The sequence below is a fragment of the Phyllobates terribilis genome, unplaced genomic scaffold (genome assembly GCF_046119375.1).
Source record: "Phyllobates terribilis strain yellow unplaced genomic scaffold, ASM4611937v1 Scaffold_3__8_contigs__length_932513732, whole genome shotgun sequence".
In the NCBI taxonomy this organism is placed as follows: domain Eukaryota; kingdom Metazoa; phylum Chordata; class Amphibia; order Anura; family Dendrobatidae; genus Phyllobates; species Phyllobates terribilis.
Genome location: NW_027362763.1, coordinates 568,561,428 through 568,577,428, shown reverse-complemented (window position 1 = coordinate 568,577,428; position 16,001 = coordinate 568,561,428). Strand labels below are relative to the sequence as shown.

The window sequence follows — 16,001 nt, the reverse complement described above, 5'->3', positions numbered from 1 at the left end:
ATCAGACATTAATCAGCGCCAACATTCGTTCATCCTCGGTAGATGCCAATGAATGGAACTACCATGCCATCTTCTTGCCTGTCCATTGTCTTCTACACTTTTCTTGTGTGGCCAGTGCCAATGGCCCAATCCCACGCAGTCATCTACTTTCTGTCTACCATGTGATCTATATTGTACTACTGCTGGCAAGGGCTGCCAGAGTTGTCCTTACACTGCCAGACATCTCCTAGGCTGTCCTTTCCTATTCTAACCATGTGGTTGTCGCCACTACCCACTAAACACCCACATATCTCCTTTTTTCCAATGTGTTGTATAGAAATACTTTAATGCTGCTTTGAAGTGTACCCACTTAAGCGTACATAGAAATGAAACAACTCCTAAAATTAGGATTGTATTTTCACATCTTGGTGACAAGCCATTGCTTCCTCACTTTGAAATAGACTAACCTGGTCTTGTTCTTTCAATAAAGTAATGACTTTTGGATGGCTTAAACAAGTCATACAGTTCAATTTTATAATGTTACGAAAAAAAATATATAGCTTATGTTACCTGGAATTGTGGTAGGTTCAACTGCAGAAATAAAAATAAGCTCAAATAGAACAGAATTTAAAAGTTAACTCAAAGTCATATTTCTTTTGCCTTTGTTGATCCATCCATTTCCCTGACCATCTGGCTAAGTGTGAGAAGCTTCTCAAGGTTTTACCACTGATGCCTCACTATGCATGTCATAATTAATGTGGTTGTTCAACTAAGAATTTTTCAGTGAGCACAGCAGCATGACAAATCCTAACAGTGTAGAATGTACATATCTCTATGATTCAGTTCTACTTGCTGGTTCCAGTGGTAATCACATGATTGCAAATAAGCGATTTGCATTTTTGCAGTCACATGCCAACTAGCGTCTCACATGCATCGTTCAACAGATTCTATTGAAAACTGACTGAGACTCCAGTTAGGATTTGGCCCTGAATTTCCTTAAGGATGGACAACCTCAGCAGATTGGGCAATTGTCAAGAACTGGTCCAGTGAACTTTGAGCATACCATCATGTCTGACCTCCAATGTTCTGTCAGACACTGTATTCAGCACAGCTAGTGGCTTTGTCACACCCATTCGGATTAAGTTATTGTCCACAAGTGTGGAAAACTTTACATTTTTAATAATGAATCAGGCATGAATCAGTGCCAACTTTCGTTCACCCTCAGTTGTTGCCGATGATATGAATGGGCATGTCATCTGCTTGCCTGTCTGCTGTCTTCTACACTTTTCTGCTGCCACCAGTGCAAATAGCCAAATCCCAACCAGTCATCAATTTCCTGTTCAGCATGTAATCTATACTGTACTACTGCTCCCAAGAGCTACCAGATTGGTCCTTACAATGCCAGATATCTCCTAACCTGTCCTTTCCTATTCTGTACTATATGGTTGTCGGCACCACTCGCTAGACACCCACACACGTCTCCTTCTTTTTTCCAGTGTGTTGTATAGGTATTCTGTACTGCTGCTAGGAAATGTATACTCTTTAGTGAACACAGACATGAAATTAGCTAACCTGGTCTTGTTCTCTAAATAAAGTAATGATTTTTGGGTGGCTTGAATAGGTGAAACAATTACATTTCATAATGTTATGGAAAAAAGATGCTGTTCATGTTACCTGGAATTGTGGTAGGTTCAACTGCAGAAATAAAAATTAGCTCAATTAGAACAGAATTTAAAAATTAACTCAAAGCCTTATTTCTTCTGCTTTTGTTGATTCATCTATTTACCTGACTATCTGGCTAAGTGTGCAAAGCTTCTCAAAGTTTTACTGCTGAGGTCTCACTATACGCCTCAAAATTTAAGTGGTTGTTCAACTTAGAAATTTTCAACAAGCACTGCAGCATGACAAATCCTAACAATATGGAATGTACACACCGCTAAGATTCGGCTCTACTTGCTGGTTCCAGTGGTCATGACGTGGTTGTAAATTTTGGATTTGCATATTTGCCGTCACAAGACAACTAGAGTCTTACCTGCATCGTACAACAAATTCTATTGAAAACTGACTGAAACTTCCAGTTAGAATTTGCAAGCTACTGGGCTTGCCTGAATTTTTTCTAAAGATGTGCAACCTTTTTAAAAATGAATGTTACTTTTCTCTTTTATTTGTCTCTTAAATCCAGTACAACAATACAATTGACAAGATAAGCCAATGATGTTGATAAAGTTGTTTTTTTTGCAAACAGAGAAAGGCCGCAGCCTCAAATATAACTTTCGTGAAAACTGCTTCTCAACCTGAGCCCTTTCTTCAGTAGATATCCTGAACCCCAATCCTCTGGACATCTGGCTCAGCAGATTGAAACATTGCGAACAAGTGATCCAGTTTGCTGTGGATATACTATCATGTTTCATCTCCAGTGTGCTTTTATTTTATTTTTAAGTATATGCTGAAATCTGCCTGGTATCTAGAAATGCATCCAGTCCCCGCTTGAACTGGTGTAGTGAATCCGACATTACCGTCTCCTCACTCAGTGAATTCCATATTCTCACTGCTCTTACCGTAAAGAACCCCTTCCTATGCTGGTGCTGAAACCTTTTCTCTTCCAGTCTTAGTGAGTGCCCTCTTGTTACCGTAATATCCCTCCTTTTGAACAAATCCCGGGCAAGATCTCTATACTGTCCCCTAACATATTTGTACACATTTATTATGTCCCCCCTCAACCTTCTCTTTTCCAGGCTGAATAGTCCTAGTTTTGCCAACCTCTCTGGGTATTGCAGTCCCTCCATTCCCTTTATTAATTTTGTTGCCCTCCTTTGTACCTTTTGTACCTTTTCAAGCTCATTTATATCCTTTCTATATATTGGGGCCCATAACTGAGCACAGTATTCCAAGTGTGGTCTGACCAGTGCTTTGTACAGTGGAAGAACAATGTTCTCATCCTTTGCAGCTATACCTCTTCTGATACATCCCATTACCCTGTTTGCCCTTACAGCAGCGGCCTGACTTTGGGCACTCCAATTTAGTTTGCTATCAATCAAGATGCCCAAGTCCTTCTCCATCTCTGAATTCCCCAATGATTTCCCATTCAGTGAGTACTGGTGACTTCCATTTTTCCATCCCATATGTATGACCTTACATTTCTCCTCGTTAAACCTCATTTGCCATTTAATGCTCCACCTACCCAGCTTATCCAAATCCCTCTGTAGGTCTGCACTGTCCTCTTTTGTATTAATTGTTTTACATAACTTTGTGTCATCTGCAAATATTGATATTTTACTATTTATCCCGTTGACTATGTCGTTAATAAAGATATTAAATAACATTGGGCCTAGTAAAGACCCCTGTGGTACCCCACTAGTGACGCTTACCCAATCTGAGTATATTCCATTTATAACCACCCTCTGCCTTCTATCCTTTAGCCAGTTAGCTACCCACTTGCAGACATTTTCCCCCAACCCCATCATTCTCATTTTGTATACCAACCTATTATGTGGCACGCTATCGAACGCTTTTGAGAAGTCGAGATACACGACATCCACTGGTTCCCCCTGATCTACTCGAGAGCTAACCTCCTCGTAGAAGTCAATCAGGTTTGTTTGGCAGGAGCGATTCCTCATGAATCCATGTTGGTTCGGGATTAAAAGATTATTAGCATCAAGATGCTCCGTAATTGCCTCTTTAATGAAGCTTTCAAAAATTTTGCCCACAACGGACGTCAGACTCACCGGCCGATAGTTTCCGGCGTCACTTTTCGCTCCCTTTTTGAATATTGGCACTACATTCGCCTGTCGCCAATCAAGTGGCACAGACCCAGTCTCAACAGAGTCCTTAAATATAAGATATAACGGTCTGTCTATCACATTACTTAGTTCCCTTAGTACCCGTGGGTGCATGCCATCAGGTCCTGGTGATTTGTTTATTTTAATGTTACTGAGGCGTTTCTGTACCCCAGCTTGGGTTAGATTTGTCATACTTAGTGGAGGATTAAGTTTGTCACTTCTCATTTCTCCTGTTAGTTCGATTTCCTTTGTGAAAGTTGTCGAAAAAAAATTATTTAATAGATTAGCTTTATCCTCATCTTTCTCTATGATTTTGCCTTCCTCACTTTTTATCGGTCCAATATTATCCGATTTAATCCTTTTACTATTTATATACGTAAAGAACAGTTTGGGATTTGATCTACTTTCCCTAGCAATACGTTTCTCTGTTTCCTCCTTCGCTATTTTTATTTGTTTTTTACAGGTTCTCGTTTTTTCCTTGTAACACATTAGTGCCTCCTTACTGTTTTCCTGTTTTAATCTCTTGAATGCCTCTTTTTTGCTATTTAACGCCCCTTTTACGTTCTTGTTCAACCATATTGGTTTCCTCTTATTTCTGGCCCTTTCATTCCCATACGGTATATATCTCTCGCACTGAGTATTCAGAATTCTTTTGAAGGTTTCCCATTTACTATTCGTATTCCTTTGATTAAGAACTTTGTCCCAGTCAATAAGTTGAAGGCTTTCTTTCAGCTGATCAAACTTCGCCCTCCTAAAGTTTAATGTTTTTGTTGCTCCCTTATTGATAACCCTACTGAAGGGCATTTTGAAGTCGATAATATTATGGTCGCTATTACCTAGGTGCCCCCCTATCTGTACCTCAGTTATTCTATCAGGCCTATTAGTCAATATTAAGTCCAGCACGGCCTTCCCTCTCGTTGGTTCCTGCACTAGTTGGGAGAGATAATTATCCTTAATATTTGTCAAGAACCTTTTTCCTTTCTGAGATCTACAGGTTTCTGTTTCCCAGTCAATATCCGGGTAGTTGAAATCCCCCATTACAATCACTTCATTATGTTTTGCTACTTTGTCTATTTGTCCTAATAGCAGATTCTCATTCTCCTCTGTTATATTGGGTGGCTTATAGCAGACCCCCAGTAATATTTTATTATTATTTTTAGTTCCCTCTATCTCTACCCACATGGACTCGACCCCCTCTTCTCCCTCTCCTATATCTTCCCTTAGTCTGGTTTTAGACATGACTTTACATATAAGCAGACTCCTCCGCCTTTCCCCTGTTTCCGGTCCCTTCTAAATAAACTATAATCTAATAAATTTACCGCCCAGTCGTAGCTATCGTCTAGCCAAGTCTCTGTTATACCTACGATGTCATACCTCTCCTCCGATATAAGCGCCTGCAGCTCATCCGCCTTATTGGTCAGGCTTCTTGCGTTGGTCAGCATGCAAGATAAAACTTTGGGGTTATTTAGCATCCTATTCTTCTCTAACGATCTAACTGTACTATCCCCACCCCCCTCTCCACCCTCATTATATTCACTTCTCCCCTTCCCCCTTGCTTGCCTCACATCCCACCTATTTCCTTGGTTTCCCCCCCGTCTCTAGTTTAAAAACTCCTCCAACCTATTAGCCATCTTCTTCCCCAGCACCGCTGCACCCTCCCCATTGAGGTGCAGCCCGTCCCTACGGTAGAGCCTGTAGCCGACCGCGAAGTCGGCCCAGTTCTCCATGAACCCAAACCCTTCTGCCTTGCACCAACTCATTAGCCACTTATTCACCTCCCTAACTTCCCGTTGGCACTCCTGTGTGGCTCGCGGGATTGGTAGTATTTCTGAGAAAACTACCTTGGAGGTCCTTGCCCTAAGCTTCCTACCTAGGTCCCTGAAATCATTTTTAAGGACCCTCCATCTACCACTCACTTTGTCATTGGTGCCGATGTGGACCATGACCGCTGGGTCTTCGCCAGCCCCACCCAGTAACCTGTCAACCCGATCCGCAATGTGCCGGACTCGAGCGCCAGGGAGGCAGCACACCGTTCGGCGATCCCGGTCTTTGTGACAGATTGCCCTGTCTGTCCCCCTAATAATAGAGTCACCCACTACCAGAACCTGTCTTGCCTGCCCTACACTTCCCCCCTCCCCCTCATTACTGGAGCATACACTCCCCCGGCGGTCAGAGGATCTGTCGTGCTCCAATAATGCTGGTTCTGAACCAGCCTTCCTATACTTCTTCCCTCTATCCCTCCTAAATGTTATCCCGCTCCCTGCCTGTTCAGCCTGCACTTCCCCTCTATGCTCCACCCCCAGTATTGACCCATTGAGTGTCTGCTCGGTGAGCAGCAAACTCCGTTCCATGTTGTCGATGCTCCTCAGTACCGCTATCTGAGCACTTAGATCCAACTTCTTTCACCAATTCTTGACATGCGCCGTACATGTACAACGCAGTGGGAAGTGCTTACCCACAAACCGTCGTACATGTATGGTGTGACAATCGCGAAAATTCACAAGGAGAGCAGGCGAAATTATCAAGAGTCAGCTATATATCATATCTGACATCCTGTAGTAAAGCCTGTGATTGATGCTAATGCTGATGGCAAGCGTTTAGCCCCTCTGATGTTGCTGTCAATAACGACAGCGGCATTGGTCTACTTGTAGATGGAGGGGCCTCCCTCTTTCCTTTGATTGGCACATTATTATTACAATCGTGTCATGTCTATATTCTCCATGGTGACCCCAGGCCGAATAATAGCTGTGGGATCACTCAGGTACAATGTCCTGTAAGGTCCTGCCGAGAGTAGGACTTGACAAGCCTTCTGTTTGTGTGTGGTTTACAGATCTAATATCCTGCACACAAAACAGAGAATAAAAAGTGATCAAATAAAAAAATTACTCCTATAAAAACATCATCTTGTTCTGTAAAAAACAAGCCTTATTTACCTTCGCAAACAAAAAATAGAAAAGTTGCAGCTATTAGAGTATGACGATAGAAAAACAAATTATTGTCTATAAAACATTGTTTTGTTTTTTTTTTGCTGTTTTTATTGGTTGTAAAAAATTGATTTTAGTGTTCTGCTGTTTTGGCACCTTGTGGGCTCTTCAAACGTGAAATGGCATCCGCAGTAAATTACGGTTAAATCTCGCTCGAAAAGACAAACAGCACTCCTTTTTTTTCCAAGCCCTCCCTTGTGCTCAAACAATAGTTTTCCCCACATATGCATCAGCATACTCAGGAGACATTGCACAACAAATGGGGTGGTTAACTTTCTTCTGTTACCCTTGTGAAAATGAAAAATTTGGGGCTCAATAAACATTTTGCGGGAAAAAATGATATTTTTCTGTTTCCATGGTCCAACGTTTTAAACTTTTTAAACACCTGTGGCTTCAAAATGTTCACCACTTTGATAGATAAATTCCTTGAAAGGTGTAGTTTTCCAAATGGGGTCACTTGTGGTGGGTACCTGCTGTTTTGGAACCATAGGGGCTCTTCAAATGTGACATGGTGTCAGCAGTTTATTTTGGCCAAATCTGCGCTTGAAAAGTCAAATAGAGTTCCTTCCCTTCCGAGACCTCTGGTGTGCCTTAACAGTAGTTTTCCCCCACACATGGAGCATTGACGTACTCAAGAAAAATTGCACAACAAACTCGGTGGTCCATTTTCTCCTGGTACTCTTGTGAAAATGAAAAATTTAGGGCTAAAGCAACACTTTTGTGGGAAAAGTTTAAATTCTCATTTTTTACTTCCACATTAAATTAATACACTTCTTAAATGTGGTTTTGATCACTTTGAGAGATGCAGTTTTAAAATGATGTCATTTTTGGGAATTTTCTGTCACATAAGCCCCTCAAAGTCACTTAAAATGTGATGTGGTCCCTCAACTCCTAATAAAAAAAATATTATGTTTAAAAAATGATGCTGACTTAAAATAGACGTGGTAAGCGTTATTTATTAACGATTGTGTGTGTTATAACTATCTGGTTTACATGCAAAAAAAAAAAAAAATTTGAAAATTGGTAAATTTTCACATTTTTTGACAAATTTTCAACATTTTCATAAATAAATGAAAATTTTAGTGACTTAAATTTACCACTAACTAGAAGCACAATGTCACGAAAAAATATTCTCAAAATCGCTGCCATGTGTTGAAGCATTCCAGAATTATTACCACATAAGGTGACACTTTTCAGAATTGAAAAAATTGGCCAGGTCAGGGAGGTCAAAATAGGCTTCGGGGTGAAGGGGTTAAATAAAATGCTAAATTTCTCTTTTATTTGTCTATTAAATCAATTACAAACAAATAAGAACAAAATAAGCCAATGATGTTGATAAAGTAGAGTTTTCTGCAGACAAAGGCCTCTGCATCTAATAATCACTTTTGCGAAAACTGTTTCTCCTCCTCTGTCCTTTCTCTGGCAAATACCCTGAACACTGATCTGGCTCAGCAGATTGGGATAATGGCAAGAACTGGTCCAGTTTACTTTGTGCATACTATCATGTTCCACCTCCAGTGTCTATCAGAGAGGGTATTCAGCAAAACCAGTCACATTCCTTTGGATCAGGACATCTTCCACAAGTGTGGAAAACATTACATTTGTAACAATGTTTACACATGAATCAGTGCTAACTTTCATTCACTCACAGCTGATGCCTCTAAGAGTCACCATTCCATCTGCTGCCTCTCCGATGTTTTCTACACTATTCTGCTGCCGCCAGTGCTAATGGTCCACAATCAGCCAATCATCTATTTCCAGTCCATCATATAACTTATACTGTACTACTAGTGACAAGGGGTATTAGAGATAGCTATATGCTGCTAGACATCTCCTAGCCTGTTCTCTTCTGTTCTATATTATACAAATTCTGCCACTACCCGCTAGACACCCACAAACATCTCTTGCGTTTGTCCATTGTGTTGTATAGGTATTAGTAGAAAAAGGGTCCAGAATTAGCAAGCACAATAACAAATTCAAGAGGATAAATAATTAATTAGTATACATTTTATTATTTAAAAATTCCCCTCAACTCTTTAAACATTATATGCATTTGTTCTTTCTCAGCAGTGAATTCAGCTATCCAGAGAGTTTAGTCACTTTGTGTCTATCGTAGTTACGACATTGTGCTTTCTGTGTTGAATCCTTTCTTTTTCTTATTGTTTGGTAACAGTACCATCTGCTTGTGATTTAATGTATTCACTCTAGTTTTGGTTTGCGATGTATTGCGATGTATTGTGGGACAGGAGCATTGAGGGACAGGAGCACTGTCCCACAATGCTCCTAGAGCATTGTGGGACAGTTCCTGTTGCATTGTGGTCCTGTTCTTGTCACAGTAAAGGCAGTAGCCATCCTCCTCTTCACATCTGATGGAGAAACCACCTTATCACTCGGTTTGTACCTTTTGCTCTTTGCAAACAGCCTGCTCCAAGCATAGTCGGTAAGAACACTATCCATGTGGATAGTGCAACTGAAAAAATAATCTGCATACAAACAAATTAAACATGAAAAACATTAAAAAACATTTGCTGGTCATTGGCTAAGGTGAAAACAAAATCTCCCTTTCCTTATATACAGGGTGTCTTAACCACTTTGAATGCTGATTCAGATATTTGCAGCAGTCACCCCATTATTGCATTTAAACCACTTCCCCCCTAAGATTGCACACAGATCGCATGATTAAATTTGCTGCTTAGCTGGTGGCTATTTCAGCTTTTAAAGGATTAAACACTGAAGTTGGCTAAACTCACAGCTATTTACTACTTGCAAAATATTATATTTTTGCTATTGTTTTTGTTTTCTCATTGGCCAATGACCAACTAGTGTTTTTTATGTTTTTCAAGTTTAATTTGTATGTATGCACATTATTTTTCTATGTGCACAATTTTTCCAGGAATGCATTTAATGTTTGGTGAGTTAAGGAGATTTTTAAAATGATAAAATTTGTAATGCACACGCCCGGGCTAAGTGGCGTGTGCGTGTGTATGTAGTGATTCCACTGTGCCATGAACCGGAGAGTGCCTGGAGGGGCGTAACTAAGTATCTGCCCGATCCGACCAAGGTCGCACGACGGCATACAACGCCAGTGCACCAGGGAGGAACCGGGCAGAGGGACCAGGTGCTACTCCAGGTCAGACCCCGGACACGGCTGTTGACCCACACAGGGGAATACTGGAACAGGCAGGTTAGGCTGGCACACCGACTGGTGAGTATAGGCAGACACGGCTGGAATACAGACGGGTGGATGCTGGTAAGCACGACTGGTATGCAGGCAGGGAGGTACTGGCAGGTACGACAGGTTGGAGCACCGAGTGGATAGGACCCAGTACAGACTGGGACTCAGGAACAGAACCGCAGACGCGGTGGACAAACAGCAGAGTGAGGCCGCCCAGAGCGGCGAGCAAGACGAGACCGCCTGGAGCGGTGAGCGAGAGAAGAGCAGGAAAAGGCCGCTTGGAGCAGTGAGCGAGAGAGGAGCAGGATGAGACTGCCGAAGCAGCGAGCAAAGGGTCGGAGCAGAGCGAGACTGCCGGAGCAGCGAGCAAAGGGTCGGAGCAGAGCGAGACTGCCGGAGCAGCGAGCAAAGGGTCAGAGCAGAACGAGACTGCCGGAGCAGCGAGCAAAGGGTCAGAGCAGAGCGAGACTGCCGGAGCAGCGAGCAAAGGGTCAGAGCAGAGCGAGACTGCCGGAGCAGCGAGCAAAGGGTCAGAGCAGAGCGAGACTGCCGGAGCAGCGAGCAAAGGGTCAGAGCAGAGCGAGACTGCCGGAGCAGCGAGCAAAGAGTCAGAGCGGAGCGAGACTGCCGGAGCAGCGAGCAAAGGGACAGAGCGGAGCGAGACCCCCAGAGCAGCGAGCAAAGGGTCAGAGCAGAGCGAGACTGCCGGAGCAGTGAGCAAAGGGTCAGAGCGGAGCAGGACTGCTGGAGCAGTGAGCAAGGCAGAGCAGGCAAGAACCGCCGGAGTGGTGAGCAAGGCAGAGCAGGAGGGACAGGGCTCTGTTCACACGGAACAGACAGGAGGGAAAGGCAGAACCAGATACCCACAGGGTACTTGCAGTGAAGTAGCGAGTGGACCACAAACTCACAAACGGAAGTACAGTGACAACGAGCAGGAGTTAGGTACGAGTTCAGACTCTGCAGAAAAAGGGAAGGTACGGACATTGAGAAAAACAGGAAACAGGCAAGGAGAGTATTCAGACAAGAACAGACACAGCAGCAAGATACAGGAGCGGGTCTAGGTATGCGGCCCCTAGAAGGCGGAACGAACAGGCTAGGAGCGTGTTCACACAGGCCTGGAAATACAGCCTCCAGGATAGGCAGAAGACAACAGGCTAGAAGATAAAACAGACAGGACACAGTTCAGACACGGGAACTGATACCGAAGGCAGGAAACATAAACGGGACCTGGCATATCAGTGACCAGAAGCCAACTGACAGAACACAATGCTCAGGCAGGGTTTCTTGGGAGGAGGTGGGTTAGATACCAGATGACAGACAGCAATAGGCTGAGGACGCACAAGGGGTGTGCCCGCAGCAGGTCCAAGAAACAGGAAGTGATCGGGCGCTGCCCTTAAGCAGCAGAAACAGAGGCAAACAGACAGCATGGAGGGAAGCCAGGCTAGCAGACTGGACCGGAGATCAAGTGCGCGCTCTTGCACAGTGGGAGATGGACCACTATGCAAGGACGCCGCCAGGTATGTTACAAAATTTATTCTAATCAATTATTTATCCTCTTGCAATTGTTTGGGTGCTTGTTGTTTCTTGACTGTTTGTTTTTCTTTTTTTCTACTAATTCGTATACCAGAAAAGCACCCAAATAATTCACTATTTTAGATAATTTGGAGCATTACATTTCCTTACATGTGGCTCTCTATATATTTTATTGTTTTTCCTTGTTGTATAGGTATACTCTACTGCTGCTGGGAAGTGTACCCTCATCAGAAAGCACAGATATGAAAAGGCTCCTAAAATAGGGATAATTTTTGTCTTTGTGAGAAGCCATTGCTATTTTACTTTAGCTAACCTGGTCCTGTTCTCTAAATACAGGAATTATTTTTGGATGTCTTAAACTGTTCATAGAATTAAAGTTGATAATGTTGCAAAAAATATATATAATTTATGTTATCTGGAATAGTGGTAGAAAATAAAAAAGGCTCAATTAGAATAGAATTTAAAAGTTAATGCTAAATCACATTTGCTCTGCCTTTTTTTATCCATCTATTTGCCAGACCATCTGGTTAAGAGTCCAAAGTCTCTCAAACTTTTACTACTGAGGCCTTACTGTGCGTGTGAAAATTAAAGCAGGTGTTCACCTGAGGATATTTTCAGCAAGCACTGCTTCTTTCTGAATCTTAACAGTGTGGAATGTACACACCACTAGAATTTGGCTCCACTTGCTGGTTCCAGCAGTTGTCACTTGATTGCACATATGTAATTTGCATATTTGCAGTCACAATCTGGCTACAGTCTCACGTGCTTCAATCAACAGATTCTACTGAAAAGTGGCAGGGACTCCTGTTAGGATTTGGCAAGCTGTAGGGCTTGACGATAATTTTTCATTAGGATAGACAACTTCTTTAAAGAAGAATGTTACATTTCTCTCTTATTTTTCTCACAAATCCAGTATAACAATCAAATAGGCACAACATAAGCCAATAATGTTTATAATGTAGAGTATTCTGCAAACATAGAAAGGCCTCTGCATCAAATATTCACTTTTGTGAAAACTGCTTCTCCACCTTTGTCATTTCTCCGGCAGGTACCCTGAACTCCGATGCCATGGACTTCTGACTTAGCAGATTGAATAATTGGTAAAAACTGGTCCAGCTTGCTTTGAAGATACTATCATGTTCCACTTCAAGTGTGCAGTCAGAGTGGATATTCAGTAATGCCGATGGCTTTGTCACATCCATTCAGATCAGGTTATCTTCCAAAAGTATGAAAAACTTTACATTTGTAACAATGATTTAGCCAAACTTTCATTCACACACAGCAGATTCCAATGACTAGATCGGCTATGCCATCTGCTTTCCTGTCCATTGTCCTCTACATTTTTCTGCTTCTGCCAGTGCTGATAGCCTACACCAAGCCAGTCATGTACAGTACGTCCTGTCCATCATATAATGTATACTGTACAACTGCTGAAAAGGGGTATTAGAGCTGGCCATACACTGCCAGAAATCATCTTTATTTCTTTTTTCTATTCTATACTATGTGGTTGCTACTAGAGATGAGCGGTGTTCGACTAGAACTGTTCGCCAATCTCAAATTCGAGCTGTTTTGGGCAGTGTTCGAGTTGTTCCACGAACCCGAACGATTTGCAAAAAATTTGGCTGTTCGAGGTTATGTTCGATAACTGTTCGTGCACCAAAAGCGTGTCCTGCATCTCTGGCGCTATTTAGAGCACCAATCATGCAGGGATTGTCTGCCACTCACTGTAATGCCACAGCCATGGTGGTTGTGGCATTAGAGTGATTGCCCAAATCGATGGGAACTGTGCTCACAGTGAAACATGAAAAGCCGGCAATTCAGCAGCGGTACACCGGTACCCGACAATTTAGAACCGAAAGAATAGAGCATCACACATAGATTAGATAGATAGAAACATGTCAGTCACATATATAAGAAGTACAGTGACAGTGTTGATTACTGTACTTGTCATTTAGTGTAAAGGATTTATAAAAAAAAATATTAGTGTTTTCATGCACCGTCTCTTTAAAAAAGCCGGCCGGCAATTCAGCAGCGGTACCCGACAATTTAGAATAGAAGGAATAGAGAATCACACATAGATTAGATAGATAGAAACATGTCAGTCACATATATAAGAAGTACAGTGACAGTTGATTACTGTACTTGCCATTTAGTGTAAAGGATTTATTAAAAAAAATAATAGTGTTTTCATGCACCGTCTCTTTAAAAAAGCCGGCCGGCATTTCAGCATCTGTACCCGACAATTTAGAATGGAAGCAATAGAGCATCACACATAGATTAGATAGATAGAAACATGTCAGTCACATATATATGAAGTACAGTGACAGTGTTGATTACTGTACTTGTCATTTAGTGTTAAAATAAAGGATTTATTTAAAAAAAAATTGGCGTGGGATCCCCCATAATTTTAGTCTCTAGCGGAGGTTAAGCAGACGGCTGGGGCAGATGTTTGAAGCCTGGGAAGGGGTAATACCCACGGAGCTTCCCAGGCTACTAATATCAGCCCCCAGCTGAATGCCTAGCCTTTACTAGCTATTAAAATGGGGGACCCCCCAAAAAATTTACGTGGGGTCCCCCCTATTTTAATAGTTAGCAAAGGCTAGGCAGACAGCTGGGGGCTGATATTAATAGCCCAGGAAGGGTGCCATGAATATTGGCCCCCTCCCAGGCTAGAAACACCAGCCGTCAGCCGCCCCAGAAATGGCACATCCATAGGATGCGCCAATTCTGGCACTTAGCCTCGCTCTTCCCACTGCCCTGTAGCGGTGGCAGTGGGGTAATAGGGCTGGGGTTGATGTCAGCTTATAATGCCAGCTGACATCAAGCCCAGGTTAGTAATGGAGAGGCGTCTATAAGACACCCCCATTACTAACCCCATAGTCAAAGTTAAAAAAAAACACAAACACCCAGAATAAAGTCCTTTAATTGAAATAAAGACACAATTCTTTATTGTTCTAAATTAAACCATACTTACAATCATGCCCATTCCAGCTGAAGCCAACGATCCCCTGCAATAAAAGAAAAATAATAAAGCAACATAATCCTTACCTTCCCATGGTTCCCACGACAGATCCAGCTCTGCTACATCGAGATGACAGGCTGGACCGCAGCAGAAAGCTGCCTTCCAGCCTGTCATCCCGCAGACACTGAGAAGCGCAGGCTTGCTTGCGCTGCTCAGCGTCTCTCTGTGACGGCATCCAGATGAGCCGAGTTCATGTCCAATGAACTCGGCTCACCTCATGCACGTCACTGACAGCGTGGGAAAATTCTCACGCTGAAGCGGTGAGTGCAGGAGAATTCTCCCACGCTGTCAGTGACGTGCATAAGGTGAGCTCATGTCCAATGAACTCAGCTCACCTCCTGCACGTCACTGACAGCGTGGGAGAATTCTCCTGCACTCAGCGCTTCAGCGTGAGAATTCTCCCACGCTGAAGCGCTGAGTGCAGGAGAATTTTCCCACGCTGTCAGTGACGTGCATAAGGTGAGCTCATGTCCAATGAACTCAGCTCACCTCCTGCACGTAACTGACAGCGTGGGAGAATTCTCCTGCACTCAGCGCTTCAGTGTGAGAATTCTCCCACGCTGAAGCGCTGAGTGCAGGAGAATTTTCCTACGCTGTCAGTGACGTGCATGAGGTGAGCCGAGTTCATTGGACATTAACTCGGCTCATCTGGATGCCCTCACAGAGAGACACTGTGGAGCGCAAGCAAGCCTGCACTTCTCAGTGTCTGCGGGATGACAGGCTGGATGGCAGCGTTCTGCTGCGGTCCAGCCTGTCATCTCGATGTAGAAGAGCTGAAGCTGTCATGGGAACCATGGAAAGGTAAGGATGATGTTGCTTTATTATTTTTCTTTTATTTCAGGAGATCGTTGGCTTCAGCTGGAATGGGCGTGATGGTAAGTATGGTTTAATTTAGAACAATAAAGAATTGTGTGTTTATTTCAATTAAAGGACTTTTTTCTGGGTGTTGTGTTTTTTTTAAATACTTTACTAGAAATTCATGGTGGTCATGTCTAATATTGGCGTGACCCCATGAATTTCGGGCTTAGGGCCAGCTGATAATGCCAAGCTGGCCCTAACCCCTTTATTACCCAGTGAGCCACCGCATCAGGGCCCTGGATGAGTTGGGTACAGCGCCAGAAGATGGCGCTTCAATGAACGCGCCATTTTCCGGGGTGGCTGCGGACTGCAATTTGCAGCGGGGGTGGCCCAGAAAGCTTGGGCCTCCCTGCGCTGCGGATTCCAGCCCCCAGCTGCCTAGTTGTACCTGGCTGGACACAAAAACAGGGCGAAGCCCCACGTCAATTTTCTTTAAATTATTTCATGAAATAATTAAGAAAAAAAGGGCTTCCCTATATTGTTGTGTCCGGCCAGGTACAAATAGGCAGCTGGTGGTTGGGGGCAGCCCGTTCCTGCCTGCTGCACCTGACTGGACACAAATATAGTGCGAAGCCCCACGTCAATTTTTTTTTAATTATTTCATGAATTTCCTGAAATAATTAAAAAAAATTGAAGTGGGGCTTCGCACTATATTTGTGTCCAGCCAGGTT

At 43.1% G+C, this 16,001-nt stretch overlaps 1 protein-coding gene across 1 annotated transcript in view; it reads right to left on the bottom strand.

The window, feature by feature from the left end:
- The window catches only part of LOC141257186 (scavenger receptor cysteine-rich domain-containing protein DMBT1-like), a 458,733-nt gene that overhangs the window by 233,790 nt on the left and 208,942 nt on the right, over positions 1 to 16,001 (bottom strand). Inside the window, exons 17-18 of the mRNA XM_073671423.1 lie at positions 1,654 to 1,674; positions 550 to 570 (exon numbers count right to left, since the gene is read on the bottom strand). Of these exons, the coding sequence (XP_073527524.1) occupies positions 550 to 570; positions 1,654 to 1,674 (42 nt within the window). The remainder of the gene's footprint in view (positions 1 to 549; positions 571 to 1,653; positions 1,675 to 16,001) is intronic.